Raw genomic sequence first — 17,150 nt, forward strand, 5'->3', positions numbered from 1 at the left:
CAACAACTTCTCAATCCTGTGGCATTAAATCAGTGGATTGGACTTAGTCCTCCATTTTATCGCCTTACAACGGGAATGTGGTACACGCTCTCAAATCTCCTGGAAGATGTTGGTCAGCAAATTAATGAATGAAACACTGTACTGCTGTGGGAGAAAAGGTTGCACTAAACACTGTGCTTTCACTAATTGCATTTGTGGCTCATAAGCAAATCCAGATAACCTTCGTTATGCCAGATTAGGGCTGCTTGGTATAATCCTGGATCACACAACTACATAAAACGTGATGTTCTTTCTAGCTATTGATTCTCAAACATTCCTGTCTGGCTCATTACAATTAGGGCCGGTTTTAGGCATAAGTGCCAAGCGGTTGCTTAGGGCCCCCAATCACTACCTTAGAGATCCAACCTCTTGAGAGCCCAACTGCTAGGGGAGAGGGGGTCCTAAATCACATTTTACTTTGTGCCCCCAAAATGCTAGAGCTGGCACTGATTAAAACACAACCAGTTTAATATTGTACACCATCAGGATATCCTTTTCAGCTCGTAAATACATATTGCAGTATATGATAACCAAGCAGAGAAGCCGTCCCAAACACTACACAACACTAGAGAGCAAGTAGAGAGCTCCTACAGGAGCCACCAGAACAGATGTGTGCCTGGTGTTGATTCTAAAAGGGTCTGGAAATCTACTGGACGTTTGTGACAATGACATCCATCATTTGGTGTTTGTTGATGGAAATTCTTGGGCCCCTTGCTGTTGTCGGTCCAGAATCTACAATAATTGTTCAGTTGTGTTGAAATCTGATGACTGAGAGCACCATGGATACCGTCAAACATCAGAAAATTCACCCGTCTTCATCGAAAAATCTCCAGTCAATCATACCCTGACAATCTCGTTCAGCGTCTCTGAGATGTCTTCCGCTAGCCACAGTAGCTAAACTTACTGTAACGTTCAAAAGGGATGTTAATTCCACGCTCATGTGGAATTTCAATATACTTTGTATCCCATATTTTTAATAATGTTTTCTTTATTTTGATAATTACTTGTACATTGTATTGGGGTAATCAAGATTAGGTTTTGATTCAGAATTATGTTTCAGGTGTTGCTCTAGGTCTGTAAATAATGGGCTAGTATAGTATTTTTAATATAGCATTTTTCAGGAAGGCTATTTAACAATAAAAATGAGATTTTCCCAAAATGTAGTTCTTCTACCCAATGTGTTTTGTTGTCACAATTTATATAACACCTTATACAATCTTAGATTGGTAGTGGATTCTTTGTAATTGTCAGAATTTTTGTTTTAAGTTTTTCATGGTATTTACAGCCCAGGGCAGCAAAGTAAGTTCCCAAAGAAAGGTGATTATTGAGTGCAGTTTTATACTAAGCATGGAAAGAGCCTTTTTTCTTTAGTAAAGTAGCAGGTTTTGAATGCAGACTGAGGCCCAGCTGCCCAGCTCAACTGCCACTTCCTCTCAGATTGAGGAGGGTGCCTACACTCTCTCTCACTCTGTGTCCCTGTCAGTCTCTTTTACTTGCCCCCTCTCTACCCCCTCCCCAATACTCCTTCTCTCGGTTCCTAAGGAGTTTTTAATAGTTTTCCTGGCTCAATGCCTGCAGCCCTAAGGGATTTGTTAGGGCTCAAGACTCTCAACCATCTCTTCCTATGGCGTCCTGTCCACTTAGACCCTCGCCCTAAAATGGAGCTAGCTGCGTCATTAGCCTCAGTGTGACAGGCAGGAGGAGGTGGAGGGTTCAGCTAAAACTCTATACACTAGGGAAATCTTTCAGTTTCCTTCCTGGATTACAGCTGTGAACAGACCACAGACCTCTCTCTCTCTTTCTTTCTCTCTCTCTCCATTCTTCCACTCCATTTGTCTGTTCACAGATCCTCCACCCCTCACTTTCCATTCTTCCACTCCTCAGTCTGCTGGCTACTCCGCTCGGTGATTGTGCTCCACTCTTCTCTGTTGTACCACTCCTTGTCCTGTGTTGTTGGGACAATGTGCTCCATGGGTTTTGCGCGGTCATTGGGCTTCGCCCTCCTACCTCTGGCTGTGTGCTGTATAGTGGCCAATGTTCTGATGTTCTTCCCTGGAGGACAGTTTCCACCAGAGAGACTGTCCAAGCTGGTCTGGTACATGATGGGAATTGGAGGGGGAGGCGTGTTGGTGAGTAGCCAGCTTTATGTCACTTGTTTTTACTACAGATGTTGCTGTGTGCTATTATTGACTTAATGGTTTATTGGCCAAATGTAAAAGCTGTGTATGTGGAATCAAAATTCAATGTCATTTGTTTTATCTCTTGATCATGTAGTTCATTTCTGAGAATAACAGGTGCTTGTATTTAACAGGTGCAAACATAACTGAACATGTGTCTGAGGCATTTATCATATGCTTTTTTTTTAAAGAAGGCAGTTTGAATGTGTGATCTGTATTCTAACTTTTAAACCATGAGGGCTTCCCTCCTTTCTTACTGTAAAGATATAATAGTAGGACAAAAAGCAAAACCATTGCCTGGTCTTTCTTTGATGTGCTACACTTTTCTTAGGCAAGAACAATTTCCAGAAATGGAAACAATATAAAATATTCATAAAACGTATTCAAATATATCTGAAATGTATCTGGAACTCAGTAGCCTCAGCTTAGTGTTAGAATAGATAAAGTGGTCAAATTCAGCAACATTAGCACTGTTTCTATGTTAGTCACTGACAGTCGTTGATTGTTAAGAGTCCCAGCTGTCTTCATTACTGCTGGCTCTGACTACATGTGTGGATGTGGGTTTGTGTATCTTACTTTAAGAAATATCTTACTAAAAGGCTGACCCTGAGAGCACCTTGTTGTGTCTCTGTAGATGTTCCTACCTGCTGGAGTGTTCATCAGCCTAGGGAAATGTACAGGGTGCTGTTGGAATGAAAGCTTCATGGTAAGTCCTGATTGTTTTTTCCTTTATGCTGTTGCTTTGGTTGTCACTTCAGTCATAGATTCTCTCTGTTTTAGGAGAATTGATTTAAAAGGAAAGTGGTTAGTGGATGTAATTAGGGTTGTTATTTAGGTGATCCTGTACACGTGGTATAAAGGCCTACCCAAAAACATGCTAAGCTAATGCTTCTAGAGTAAATCACACAAAGGAGCCATTGTGCCGTGGTACTGATTGGGGGTACAGTAATAAGAGGGAGGTGGCTGGCATCACTTTCAGGGAATCCACAGCATCTGAGCCAGGGAGAGGAGCCGTGTAGAAGCTGGTCTGTAACAGTGATCAGCCAACCCAATACATCTCCACAAACACCCACACACTACTCCCATCAGGACACTGCTCAGGGTGGAATGGACCAGCCTGAAACATGTGTTTAAGGGTGTGTGTATGTGTGTGCGCTTGGATGTGTGTGTGAGATTGTTACGAACACTAGTTCTGACCTCCGCTTTAACTAAACTCTTCGGTATGGGTAAAGAAAAATGGTCAGCCAGAGCATGTAGATCCACTCCATGGCATCTATCAAATTCCTCCCACATGGGGTTAGCCAAAAAGGCATCCAAATCAAAAGTAGCCATCGTAAGCCAGCAACACGAGCCAACATATACCGAACACTACACCAGCCTATCACACAATCACAGCTGCACAGTTTAACCCTGAACTAGACACTTAAACCAAGGTGCATGAGGGTCATGGGTATCAATGAGAGATCCCGGACGAGCCCCCACGTTATGTTACGAACCCTGTGGCTCTAGCAGTCTAGGGTGGATAGTCTAGGGTCTAGGGTGGTACAGAGACCCGTAACAAAAAACTCATGCAAATGAGTGTAGTGTAAATGAACAGTGAGAACAAACAACACAGACAACAAAAGCTACCGTCAAACATAAAACGTTTATTATAAACACGATAAAGGGGTTAGGGAAAGGGGGCTGAGCTGGACCCAAGAAATTAAATAATACAGTCCAAACACCCCGAAACTGAACTTGCCTGCCTCAAGAACCGCTTAGCTGACAACTAACCAATACAAAAATACCATGGGTGGTCCACTCAGTTCTAACTATTGTTTTTAGACAAAGTTTTCCTACAGGTTGTGTATGCCCAAAGGTGACTTGCAAAAAAATTTAAAAAATTAAACGTTCCCAGGGACACAAGGACAAACAATACACAGGTTGAACAAAGACTAAACAGCAAACAATTCACTAGACAACACCAAACAAAACACCACAGCAATACATACTCACATGAAACAGGACAAAGTGAGATGTATGTGCTAAACTAAGTGATGTATGAATTAACAAAGTGTCTGTCTATCAAAAATGGTGTGTATCTCAAGAGTGTCTCTGTCCATGTGGGGGAAAGCAAAAGAGTCTCTGTCTACTTGTGTGGGATAAAGCATAAGCGTCTCTGTCTACTTGTGTGGGATAAAGCAAAAGAGTCTCTCTGGGAAAACCAACTGACCGGGTTTTTAAACCAGGGATGTGTGATACGATTGGGTCATGGAAAAAGGAACAGGTGGTGCAATTAGGAGGGGTGTCCACTGATTGGTCCACCTCAGCAGCTAGGTGGGAAACACCAACGAGCAGAATCATGAACATAAGGGACACCTGGGGAAACGGCAGGAGGGGAAAAGAAAACACAAACGCACATACTGGGCACCTGTATGCGTAACAGAGATAAAGACCTTATGTCTGTGTTTCATTATTTAAAGTATACTAATATACAGTGTTTTGAAGTATTATAGATGTATATATTTACAGTATTCAATTATGTACACAATGTGTATTATAGATGCATGTATTGACAGTATATAGTAACGTACAATATGTTTATTTTTGATGTATGTATTTACAGTATATACTAATATACAGTATGTGTATATTTACAGTGTCTCTCAAAAGTATCCACCCTGGATTTTTCCACATTTTATTGTGATACAAAATTAAATGAAATGTGATTTAATTAAGAGTTTTTCCCACTGATCAATAAAAAAATCCATCCATCCATCATCTTCCGCTTATCCGGGGCCGGGTCGCGGGGGCAGCAGTCTAAGCAGGGATGCCCAGACTTCCCTCTCCCCAGACACTTACTCTAGCTCTTCCGGGGGGACACAGAGGCGTTCCCAGGCCAGCCGGGAGACATAGTCCCTCCAGCGTGTCCTAGGTCTTCCCCTGGGGTCTCCTCCCGGGGGGACGGCCCCAGAACACCTTCCCAGGAAGGCGTTCCGGAGGCATCCGAAACAGATGCCCAAGCCACCTCAGCTGACCCCTCTCGATGTGGAGGAGCAGCGGCTCTACTCTGAGCTCCTCCTGGGTGACCGAGCTTCTCACCCTATCTCTAAGGGATCGCCCAGCCACCCTGCGGAGAAAGATCATTTCGGCCGCCTGTATCCGGGATCTTGTCCTTTCGGTCATGACACAAAGCTCATGACCATAGGTGAGAGTAGGAACGTAGATTGACCGGTAAATCGAGAGCTTCGCCTTGAGGCTCAGCTCTTTCTTCACCACGACAGACCGATACATCGACCGCATTACTGCAGAAGCTGCACCGATCCGTCTGTCAATCTCCCGTTCCATCCTTCCTTCACTCGTGAACAAGACCCCTACATACTTAAACTCCTCCACTTGAGGCAGCCACTCTCCACCAACCTGAAGTGGGCAAGCCACCCTTTTCCGACTGAGGACCATGGCCATGGTCCAATAAGAAAATCCATAATGTCAAATTGAAAAATAAAGTCCAATTTATTTTCCAAAAAAATGTTAGCAGATAGCAGCAGATACAGCTGTGAGTGTAATTGGATAGGTCTTGAGATTTGAACATCTGGACACAGCAATGTTTTCCATCAAGTTGAATGGGGATCTTTGATGAAGAGCAATTCTCTACTCTTTCCACACATATTGAATTGGATTGAATCTTGTCCCAAATCCCTGGACACTTGTAGACCTCAGCAGGTTTTCTTCCCGGATTTGTCTGTATTTTGCTGAATCAATTTTTGCAAGCTAATGTTGCTACTATGATGCTTCATATTAGGGATGGTATTCTGATGAAGAGCGGTGTTTGGCTTGTGCCGAACATGGCTTTATTTTGGTCTCATTAGACCATAGCATCTTTTTTAACTTGATTTCAGAGTCTCCCTCACCTGATTCCTGGTGAACTCTAGCCAAGATATTTTTAACAATTCTACTTATTTTGCCACTCTCTTATGAAGGACAATTTTGTAAAGCACCCTGGCTATTGTTGCAGTATGCACAGTGTCTCCCAGCTCAGGCATGGAAGACTGAAACTCCTTTAGAGTTAACCTAGGCCTCATGGTGGCCTTCCCGACTAGGGTCGTGTTGCCTGGATACTATGTTCTAGACAGAGTCACAGTGCCATTTCACTCTATTTCTTAATAATGGAATTTACTGTGCTCCGGGGGATATTCAATGCCTTGGCAATGTTTTATATCCTTGCCCTGATTGGTTCTTTTGAAGAACTTTATTCCAGATTTGCTTTGACTGTTTCTTCGTCTTCATGATGTAGTTTTTGTTAGGAATTGTACATAGCAACTGTTGGACATCCCAGACGCAGGTGTATGTAACATGAAAGTATGTGAAAAGCCTTAAGTGCACATAGATGGACTGCATTTAACTAATTATGTGTCTTCTAAAGAGAATCTTGCACCACTGGTCATTCAGGCATATTTTACCAGAGGTGGTGAATACTTATGAAATTCATTATTTTCTGTTTTATCTTTGTAATTTATTCAGAATACTTTGTAGATTGTATATTTTGCAGTGACATTATGGACTTTTTGTGGCAAAAACTCTGATTAAACTGATTCAATTAATTTGGATTTCATGTTGTAACACAATGTGGAAACAGTGAAAAATCCAAAAGTGGTGAATAATTTTGACAAACATGGAATACTAATATACATTGTGTATTCTAGATGTGTGGGTCAGTCATGGCAGCTCTAGTGGGACTGGCTGGCTCAGGATACTGTTTCATCATCTCAGCCATGGCCATGTTGGAGGGACCTCAGTGCTTCACTTCTATGGGATGGACCTATCCCTTTGCCAATGATGGAGGAAGGTTAGTTTCACCCTCTTCTCACAGACATTTTGATATTTTCTAGAAGCAGTCTATCTATTTAGGTTCCTTTTATCTGTCTCAACATTCACAAGAGAAAATGTAGGACGTTTGGCAGATCCCCACTTTAACAAATGCTTTATTTGACTTGGGGTTAAATTATTGTTTGAGTCAGAATTCCGATTTGGACAGTAAGTGTTATGTTTATGTGAGGCATAAATGTTAAGTTGAGTTTAGTGTTAGGTTTAGGGTAGCCACTGAGACCAGGCCAGTCATGGCAAATGTTGGTGGTATGGCCTCACAAATCTAGGTTTGGGTTGAGGTGTGGAAAACTAGGTTTTAGAATAAAAAAATGCAGTCCTGAAAATGAATGAAGATCTGGTATTTGTATATGTTATGAAATAAAGTTATCTCACAGGAGTCACAGCATCTTAATATTTAACATTTAACAAACATGTAATAAATACATTATATGCAACTTTAATTTCCCACTCTATGTTTACACACAGATACCTGTTGGACAAGCAGTTGTGGTTGCAATGCCTGCAGCCTGTCAACATCGTAGAGTGGAATGTGACTCTGCTCTCCATCCAGCTTGGTCTCAGTGGGCTGGAGTTCATCATCTGTGTCATGCAGGTCATCAACGGGCTGGTGACAGCTGTCTGCAGACCCTGCTGCTACAAGCAGGACTACACCCTCAACGCCTGAAAACACACATACTGTAGATGACACACATACACAACATTACACAAACACATACAAACAGGCACAAACGCATAGATCAGAGATAGACAAATACAGATGGAAACGGAGACACAAAGATACAAAATGTGACAAATACTGAGTTAAATGATACATACACACGCCTGATATACTGTAAGATCTATGCGCTTACATATGATATGACACATACACTCAAGTAAGATACACGCCAGGCGTGTGCTTACCACCAGCTGGGGATCATTGCTTTCTAAATATACGTTTTAATCTCCAGTCAACATAAGATCTACTCGGATACATCTCAATAGTGTCAAGTGGCTTCCTCTCTTTGCATTGTACATAGTCTCCGGGACAGTTTCTAATCAGAAAGCGTGATAAGCAAGTGAAAGTTGCCATATGTGGAAGAGACCCATGTCAAAATGTTCAGTTCGTTACCTTTCACACTGAATGAAAGCCTGTATTATATACACCAGAACAGCTGATTATTCTGTGTTCAATGTCTTAAGCCTTCATTTTACTAAAGCATAAAGTTATTTTTTTGTATGAGAATTTTGTCTTTTGTATTACTGTTTTCATTTTCAGAAAATTGTATTGTAAATTATTGTCTTGCAGATGCTAGAAGCTATAATGTTAAGGCCATTTTATATTTTTAGTGCATTTGTCATATTTTTATAATGTTTATGCTGCCTTAAATAAATATTTTCCATTTAAATTTTAAAGATTCTTCCAGTTTTTTTATAGTACAATAAACTTGCTACAATCCTATTAGAGGGCACGATAGAGCTATTATACGATTCTTACCTTGGGTGTGTCTCTCTGCTCAGAAAGACATTGAAAGCAACCATTTATACAGTTAGTTAACAACCTTTTCCTTGTAGCATGTTCTCTTCAGAAAGTACATATTTAAAAGCTGAAACAATGCATGGTTCACTCCAGATTTAGCTAACTCACTTCACGAAGGCAATGAGGCTTAGGCAAAAGCCTGGAGAACAAGTCTTGATTCAGGCTGGCTGCTTTTCAGGCAACTGTGCAATGTATGCACAGTTGCAATTAGAAAAGCCAAAGCTGACCATTTCCTTACCGAAACTTCAAACAATCTAAACAAGCCATTAACATTTTGGAAGACTATTAAATCCTTAGCTGGAAATAAAAATGGCATAGAGCTTCCTCCATGCATTGTTAAGGACTCATAAAATATAAGGCTATTTATTGAGCATTTCATTGCCTCTGGTTCCTTGTTTGACTCTCTCAACATTAGAGAGTCAAACTCGAGAGTCAAAGAATTGCCTGAATGTTTGTTCTGATGGTCATGTAACGTTTAGTCTGACCTTTAGATTTATTCTGTTCACTACCTTAAAAGTGCAAAAAGCCCTTAAACTTTTAGACACCAAGAAATCGGCAAAGTCCTGATAACATGGAGTCTTAAGCTAGCTGATGATTTTATCGCATCACCTTTGACATATCTTTTTAATCCCTCCCTGGACACTAATGAAATTCCTCTCTGCTTTTGTTCTTCCCCTGTTGAAATGGGGTGACCCAACAGTCTTAAATAATTACAGGCCCATCTCCAAATGTTCTGTCCTGGTAAAGATTTTGGAAGCTCTTTTGAATGAACTGAGTTTTTATGTACTAATATCAGGAATAGGAAAAGAGAAATAGGAAAAGACATAGCACAACCACAGCAGACCCGAAGTAGTAAATACATTTTTTGAAATCTTATATTGTGCAATATTATGCAGCCCTCTTGACTTTCAAGCCGTGTTTGGCCATCCTGCAGAGGGGCGGAATGGGTCGAGTGGCTTCTGTGCCCTAGGCAGGAAACAGGCATGGGCTCAAAGTATGAGCTGTCTTTCCGGATGATGGCGGGGTCCAGGCGGGTGGCGGGGTCTCTATGGACCAATTTTTGCAGGGGACTGCAAACTGAGGTTTAGTTGGAACTGGCGTGCGTAAGCACTTCCATGCCGCTGGACGTCTACATCGCCCAATCCACTGCCATCGATGGGCAGCTTCAGGACCCTGACTGTTTGGCGAATCGCGCCCATCCCTCTCCCTCTCAGATTGAGCCGGAACCTGAGTCCATAGAGCTGGGGATTACGAGGCTCACCACAGAGGAGTGAGAGCGATGGAGGAATCAGGGACTGTGCCTGTTCTGCAGTGAGAAGGGGCACTTCCGGAAGGGGTGTGCCTCAGCCCAGGCACGGAGTAGGAAGGAGGTGAGTAGCCTGGGCAGTGCTACTTGGCACAGTAGGTGCCTTGCGCTTACATAATATAGGAGGGCCTTTCTGTTGCTCAGTGGTGTTGTCTGGTGGCTTTCCCCATACATTCCCAGCCCTGATTTACTCCGGAGCTGCAGGGAGCTTCATCGACCATACCCTGATATCTGCTCGTGGGGTTCAGTTTCGCCATTTGAAGTCCTCCATGCCCATCCAGGCTTTAGATGGCTGTCCCGTGGGGTCCGGTTCCATTACCCACGTGACCTGCCCACTCACACTTACCATCAACACCTGCCATTGAGAGACTGGAATTAATGGTGATGATGTTGTCCATACAGCACATCATCCTGGAGCTTCCGTGGCTCCAGAAACACAACCCCAACATCGCCTGGAGCAAGTGGAAGATGGGGTGGGATGGTCCCCGGAGTGTCGGAAAGACCTGCTTGACCATCATGTGTGGTGCTACGTCGATGGAGAGCCTGGAGGGCCCCCTCTCAGCCAACATCCTGCTGGAGTACATAGACTTAAGCGTGGTGTTTTCCAGTGAGAAGGCCAGGTGTCTCCCTCCTCACCTGGGACTGCGCAATTGACCTCATATCAGAAGCCTCGCCCCCCGAAGCAGGATCTACCCCCTCTCGGTGGCCGAAAATGACGCCATGGAGATGTACATCAAGGAAACGCTGGAGCAGGGACACATCCATCACTCCACCTCTCCTGCTTCAGCGAGCTTCTTCTTCGGCCCTGTGTTAACTGCCGGGGGCTGAACAACATCACCATCAAGTATAGGTACCCGATGCCCTTTGTCCCGTCGGCCATCGAGCAGCTGAGTGGGGCGCGCTTCTTCACTAAACTCGACCTCTGGAGTGCCTCCAACCTGGTGCGGATCCGGGAGGGAGATGAGTGGAAGGTGTCAGGCCACTATCAGTATTTGGTCATGCCATACGGGCTGGCCAATGTCCCTGCTGTGTTCAGTCCTTCCTCAACGAGGTGTTCCGGGATATGTTGGGTAGGTATGTGGTAGTTTACGTCAACAACATGCTGGTGCACTCCCCAACATACCCGGTGCATGTGGCCCACATCCGTGCTGTCCTACAATGCCTACTCGATCACCAGCTGTATGTGAAAGGCGAGAAGTGCTCATTCCACCAGCCCACTGTCTCGTTCCTGGGGTACTGTATTGCTCCAGGGGGTGTCCAGATGGAGGAGCTGAAGGTGGAGGCGGTGAGGTCATGGCCAGTCCCAAATACCATCAAGGAACTACAGGCCTTTGGATTTGTCAACTTCTACTGCTGTTCATCAGGGGATTCAGCACCATCACCATGCCACTTACATAGTCACTGAAAGGCGAACCACAGCGCCTCCATTGGACCCCGGAGACAGAGAAAGCCAAGCTCGACCTGAAGGGCAGATTCATCACCTCTCCCCTGCTTCATCCCCCGAATCCACCTACTCAGGCCCTTGTTGAGGTCGGGGGGGGGCCCTGCCCCTGGTCCTCTCCCAGCAGCATGGTACTTCTCCCAGATTCCACCCCTGTGCGTACCTTTTCAGCAATCTGACTTCTGCGGAAAGGAACTACGTTGTGGGTGACCGTGAGCTACTGGCGGTGAACTTGGCACTGGAGGCATGGAGACACTCGAGGTCTCCCGGAAGCCGTTCATAGTCCTGATGGACCACCAGAACTCCAGAATCCTGTACTTCAAGCGCTTCCAGTTCACCCTGACATACTGCCCAGGTACAAAGAATGTCAGGACGGATGCACTCTCCTGCCTACATGACCGGGGGGCAGAACTAGGGAAGGACACGCCCATCTTGCCCGCTTCGTGTATTGTGGGTCCTGTCTCCTGGGATATTTACGCAGACATTCAGCGGGCGGGGGAAACAGGATCCCGCTCCTCCTACATGCCCCCCGGACAAGACCTACGTGCCCAAGAGAGTGTGGGGCCGGTTGGTGACCTGGGCACACACACTACACCAGTGACCGGGCATCCAGGCATCATCTGGACCTCGGAGGTGCTCCAGGAGAAGTACTGGTGGCCTTGCATGGAAAAGACTGTGCAGCACTACGTCCTTTCCTGCATAGTGTGCGCACAGTCAAAGGTACCGCAAACGGCTCCAGTGGGTAAACTCCCTACCAGTACCTCAGCGACCCTGGTCCCACCTATCTGTGGACTTCATCACAGACCTGCCATGATCAGAGGGGAACACCACCATTACCATCGTATTGGATCGATTTTCAAAGAATCAATCCATTCCTCTCCCCGGCCTTCTCTGCCCTCCAGTTCGCTGAGATGCTGTTTCAGCAGGTCTTCCGGCTGTATAGACTTCCGGAGGACATAGCCTCCATCAGTGGACCCCAGTTCACGTCCTGTGTATGGAAAGCCTTCATGTCCAGGCTGGGGGTTGTGGTCAGTCTGACAACATCTGGTCTGCTTCCCATGTCTGCCTGCAGAAAGAGCAGGCGGATCGGCGGTGGAGCAACGGTCCTGAGTTCTGTCTGGGGGACAAGGCGTGGTTATCCATGAGGAACCTCCCACTCCATCTGCCCTGTCATAAGCTGGGTCCCCGGGATGTGGGGCCGTTCAAGGTCCTCCAGAAAGTAAACAACATCACGTATGAACTCCAGCTTACACCACCATATACTAACATCTCTCCCTCTTTCCATGTCTCTCTCCTCTGGTTCCTGGTTGGCTGCAAAGGTCTGGTCCTGCAGTGGCGCCTCTGCCGCCAGTGGAGGTAGCTGGAGGTCCAGCGTCCAGGGTGGAGGCCATTCTGGACTCCCAGCTATGGCAGGCCGGGTCTAGTACCTGGAGGACTTGGTGGGATATGGTCCAGAGGAACGGAGCTGGATTTGGGTGGTGGAAATCTGCGATTCCCTCCCTGATGGCCGAGTTCCATGCCCGCCGCTTGGATCAGCCAGCAATCCAAGCTGGGTTGTTGCCTGGGTTGTCGGCGGGTGACATCGTCTGGAGCCGCGCCTGTGTGTGTGTGGGGGGGGGTATTGTGACGACTGCTCCGCGTGACAATGCGTGCTCTGTCCCTCTCCGCCACTCCACCTCGTCTGTGTTCTAACTGCCAGCTAGAGCAAATGACAGCAGTGCACCTGTCACATGCACACACACCAGTTTTGAGTTAGTTATTATGTCTATATTAGTTCCTGGTTTTCACCTGCACCTCACAGTTTTATTAAAAGAGAACTAAAGTTTTTTCTCTGTTTTGTTTTATTACTTTTGCCTCGCATTTTACACACTCGCTTCCCTCATACCTCACAGTCCTCAGCCTGATCATATGCTCTTTCACTTATCCTGTGAATGCCCCTTCATGAGTGGATTTGGTATTGGGCCATACTGACGCATCATCCCTTAGATGTTCTTTGTGCATAATTCTGACACTATCTGGCTCAAATATAGTACTACACATTTCAACACTGAAATACACTGGGCCCCAACCATCAGTCAAAAGCAAATACAGTGTAAGTCAATTAGGCTAATCAACACTGAACCAAGTAATGTCACATGAACAGGCAAAACCAGAAAGATTAAACATTAGGCTAATCTGTATTTCTCACATTGTCAACAAGGCAGTATAATTTGCATCGTTTAGACACATAGGACATATCCGTTCCATAAAATAGTTTATGTTTACAATTTACAGTAAAACCATTATGAAATTGTATCAAAAGCAATCATCACCTTAATTATTTAGTATTTATATATATATATATATATATATATATATATATATATATATATATATATATATATAATATAATTTTATTAAAGTGCAAGCTGTCTGCTTTAATTTGAGGGTATCTCCATCCATATCGGATTATCTATTTATAAATCATAGCACGTTCTGTACTTTTTGCAACATTTCATGGTATTTTGCAATCATTGCTATTCGAGCCACGTTATAATGCAATCCCCTCATTGACTAGAAGTTATTTTAGCATGACTTTAGATTGGTTGTTGATTTCTCCCTCACGTCAATGTTGACCCCTAGTGTAGTGTGAGGATATTCTGGAGTTCCCGCAGGCTTCCCGTAGGCCATGCTCTTTGTCAGTCTTATGTAAATAGCGTCAGTTTACCAGCGGATGACTAAAGCAATGCATTGTCCTATGATTTCATTGGCTGTTGGTGTCGGAAATAAAGCTCCTTTGTGGTTATGGAAAGACAAAGTAACAAAGGGTTCAATGGCCTACATAAACAAAGGGTTTATGTAGGCCTACAAAGTGGCCTGTGTGTGTTTCCAGGGATTTTCATGTGACCTGGTTAGAAAAGCACCAGACCCCTGATAGCCCATATAAAATCACCCCAAAGTATTATAGCATTAATAAAGTATTACAACATTTTTGGAGGTGCTTGGCAATTTCAATGGGGTGATCATGTGACCAGAGTGCACCTTCAATACACACATTGGGCTTAGTTTACCATTTCACTAAACCACTAATATACCTGCTTTAGCAGCATGTGTCCTATATGGAGCCGTATCCAAACTCCCTTAAGGCATCGCCAAGAAATGCCCAAGAAAGTGATAAATCCAATTATTTGATTGGTCGAAGTAATACCAAAATTTGGGTCATGTTGTGTCTTGCTTAACATACATCTTTGTTTATGTTGCATACCTGTTATTCTAGATAATCAGTTACAAAATTAAACATATTGCTGCCACAGACAGGAAGTCTCACATCCACATTGCAATCAATCTAAATGGATTTTTGCTTTTGATTTGTAAAAGTTGTGGTAAGATTATAACATGTGGATTCAATACAAAATGTCCAGGGGCTGTTTGTTTGTGATGCAAGCAACCTTTCTGATGAAATGTCCAATGAATTCAGTCCAACATGGGACATGTCCTGCTGAACAGGTTCAGTCATTGACCATGTGCTACTCTTGCATGCTTCTCCTGTGTACTGCCCTAAGACAGAATGTGACTGTTGAAATAAAAGTACTGATTATTGAACTAGAACATCAGTTCAGAACTAGAACATAGGCCACCTAGAATAATTTACAGTTAAGTTGTAGCATAGTAAAGTATTTTCTTGGGGATGGACAACCTTCAAGCAGACTCAATTTGCCTGACTACTGAGGCAATATCGGGCAATGTCTAGATTCTGTTTGATCCACCACTCTGGACCTGTTGTGTCACCCATGTGTCTCCCTGCGTGTGTGTGTGTGTGTGTGTGTGTGTGTGTGTGTGTGTGTGTGTTTGCCTGCCTCACATTGTTTTTCCTGGACTGTCCCTGAGGTCACTCTGTCTGTGATTGGCTGTGTGGATCCATCATCGCAGTAGCTATAAAGGATCTGTGTCTGTCTGAAAGTCATCTGACTGATGTGGAACCAAAATGTGGAGCTCTTCTGCAAGCCTGTTCCTTCTACTGAGCAGTGTGACTACTGTGTCTTGTATCACACGGGAATATTTCATCGGCATTAAGGAGATCCAGTGGGATTATGCTCCCACAGGGAAAAACGTAATCCTCAACAAACCACTTAAGGAAGATGAGTAAGTAATTTAGTAAATTTTTAATACATGTCATTTAGAAGTGTTAAGAACGTATTATATGTGTTTGAGTAATTACTTTGACAGAATATTAACTGAGCAATATAATGTATTGTCAATAATAGGGAACTGGCAGGGGGGTCAAAAGATAATGCCATCCACATTAATTTACATAAATGATAAAGATGAGCAAAAAAAGCTATGAAAAATGTATGTGCTTATCAGATTGATCTAACTCTTAAAACATGAGAGTGATCAAAATTTAGATTCACGTGAATGTTTTTACAGAAAAAAAATGTAATGAAGAAATGCATATTTTTCTCAAAAACGTGTGTCACAATTATTTAAACCCCTTCATTTAATACTTGGTGCACCCTCCACTTGGCACAATAACAGCACTCAGTCTTATCCAATAATGTTTGATGACATGAGAAAACACATAGCGAGTGATTTAAGAACTAAGAACATTATACATATATATATAATCTCTCCAGATCCATGGTCCTTGATTGGGGACTGTCCTTTTCAGCTCACCCCATAGGTTTTCAGTGGGGTTTAGATCCATGACCTGCTAACCATTTGATGTTAATGTAATTTTAATGTAATTAACACAGAGAATTCAAACAAGACATAGGTCCCTTTCACAGTCCAGCCTTGCATTACAAAGCGAAAACACTTAGAAAATTGAAATATTAAACAAATTATGAAAAAAAAAAACAATAAAACATGTTATCACAAGTTTATAATCCACTACACTACAGGCAAGCTGTTAAATTCCTGGAGCGTGGTCCCCAGCGCATTGGCAGTGTATATAAGAAGGCAGTGTACCTGGAGTTTACTGATGCCACCTACAGAACAGAGATAGCCAAGCCCAAGTGGCTTGGCTTTCTGGGCCCTGTGATGTCGGCTGAGGAGGGGGATGTGATCAGGGTCCATCTGAAGAACATGGCCTCTAGGCCCTACTCCATTCACGCCCATGGACTCATGTACAACAAATCCAATGAGGGTGAGTGGATAGATGTCTAGAATAGGAGGATGAAGAACTGAATATACTCTTATTATTAATGCAATATTTACAAAATATGAGAGATGTTTATAATCTCTGCAAGCAAGACAGATTATGTGGTGTGTTGCCCTTTTAATTATGGAATGTACGGGAGTCTGTAGATTATGGAGTGTGTTGCCTTTTTAACAATGGAGTGTGTTGCAGTTTGCATATTATAGAGTTGTCAACAACAGGCTTTAGTTACAGAACAGAACAGAGTTACCCTTTTATGGAAGTGAAAAACCGGGTATGTAGATGTAGCATGTTGGGACACCCCCTAAAGTGATCACTATACTTGACAGCCAAGTTGTGTTTGTGAAAGAGACCATCTGGATTACTGGTAAAGGTTCTACAGGCTTTGGTTAATCAAATATCCCTGATTTTATTTTTGATCCCATATCAGTTTTCCCAAAAATGGATATAATGAATTCAGATATTGTTAGAAAATATGTCCAACTTTAACATAGTTGGAAATATTAACCTTATTCCGTTTATTACATGTAATTACACCCACTGTAATATTCTGCACTGTGATATTCTGCAAACAATTATGAGTATTTCCTGCTTTTGTATTGAAATGATTAAAATAAACCAATGTTATCAATAGATAATTCCTGCCTCTGGAAGGCTTCTGGCAG

The 17,150-nt window shown here is 43.5% G+C and overlaps 2 protein-coding genes across 5 annotated transcripts in view; both read left to right on the top strand.

The window, feature by feature from the left end:
* Positions 1-1,683: 1,683 nt before the first annotated feature.
* On the top strand, positions 1,684-8,307 carry tm4sf18 (transmembrane 4 L six family member 18). The gene is made up of 4 exons (XM_010905770.5): positions 1,684-2,168; positions 2,851-2,922; positions 6,899-7,041; positions 7,548-8,307. The coding sequence occupies exons 1-4, from the start codon at positions 2,001-2,003 to the stop codon at positions 7,744-7,746; spliced, it is 582 nt and encodes a 193-aa protein (XP_010904072.1). The 5' UTR covers positions 1,684-2,000; the 3' UTR covers positions 7,747-8,307.
* Positions 8,308-15,282: 6,975 nt separating this feature from the next.
* cp (ceruloplasmin) overlaps positions 15,283-17,150 on the top strand; it is a 29,465-nt gene continuing 27,597 nt past the window's right edge. For 2 of the 4 annotated variants that reach the window (XM_029121592.2, XM_029121594.2), the window contains exons 1-2: positions 15,284-15,470; positions 16,229-16,473. In XM_029121592.2, coding sequence (XP_028977425.2) covers positions 15,313-15,470; positions 16,229-16,473 — 403 coding nt within the window. In that variant the 5' untranslated portion in view covers positions 15,284-15,312. Of the gene's footprint in view, positions 15,471-16,228; positions 16,474-17,150 lie in introns of all 4 variants that reach the window. The other 2 variants (XM_029121593.2, XM_010905768.5) reach the window with 2 other exon arrangements.

This window comes from Esox lucius, chromosome 8, assembly GCF_011004845.1.
Source record: "Esox lucius isolate fEsoLuc1 chromosome 8, fEsoLuc1.pri, whole genome shotgun sequence".
Lineage (NCBI taxonomy): Eukaryota > Metazoa > Chordata > Actinopteri > Esociformes > Esocidae > Esox > Esox lucius.

Excerpts from the sequence above, each read along its gene's own strand:
- tm4sf18 (XM_010905770.5), top strand. The coding sequence starts at position 2,001 with ATGTGCTCCATGGGTTTTGCGCGGTCATTGGGCTTCGCCCTCCTACCT. Across the intron at positions 2,923-6,898 it reads GTTGGAATGAAAGCTTCATG|ATGTGTGGGTCAGTCATGGC; the intron begins GTAAGTCCTGAT and ends TGTGTATTCTAG. Across the intron at positions 7,042-7,547 it reads TTTGCCAATGATGGAGGAAG|ATACCTGTTGGACAAGCAGT; the intron begins GTTAGTTTCACC and ends GTTTACACACAG.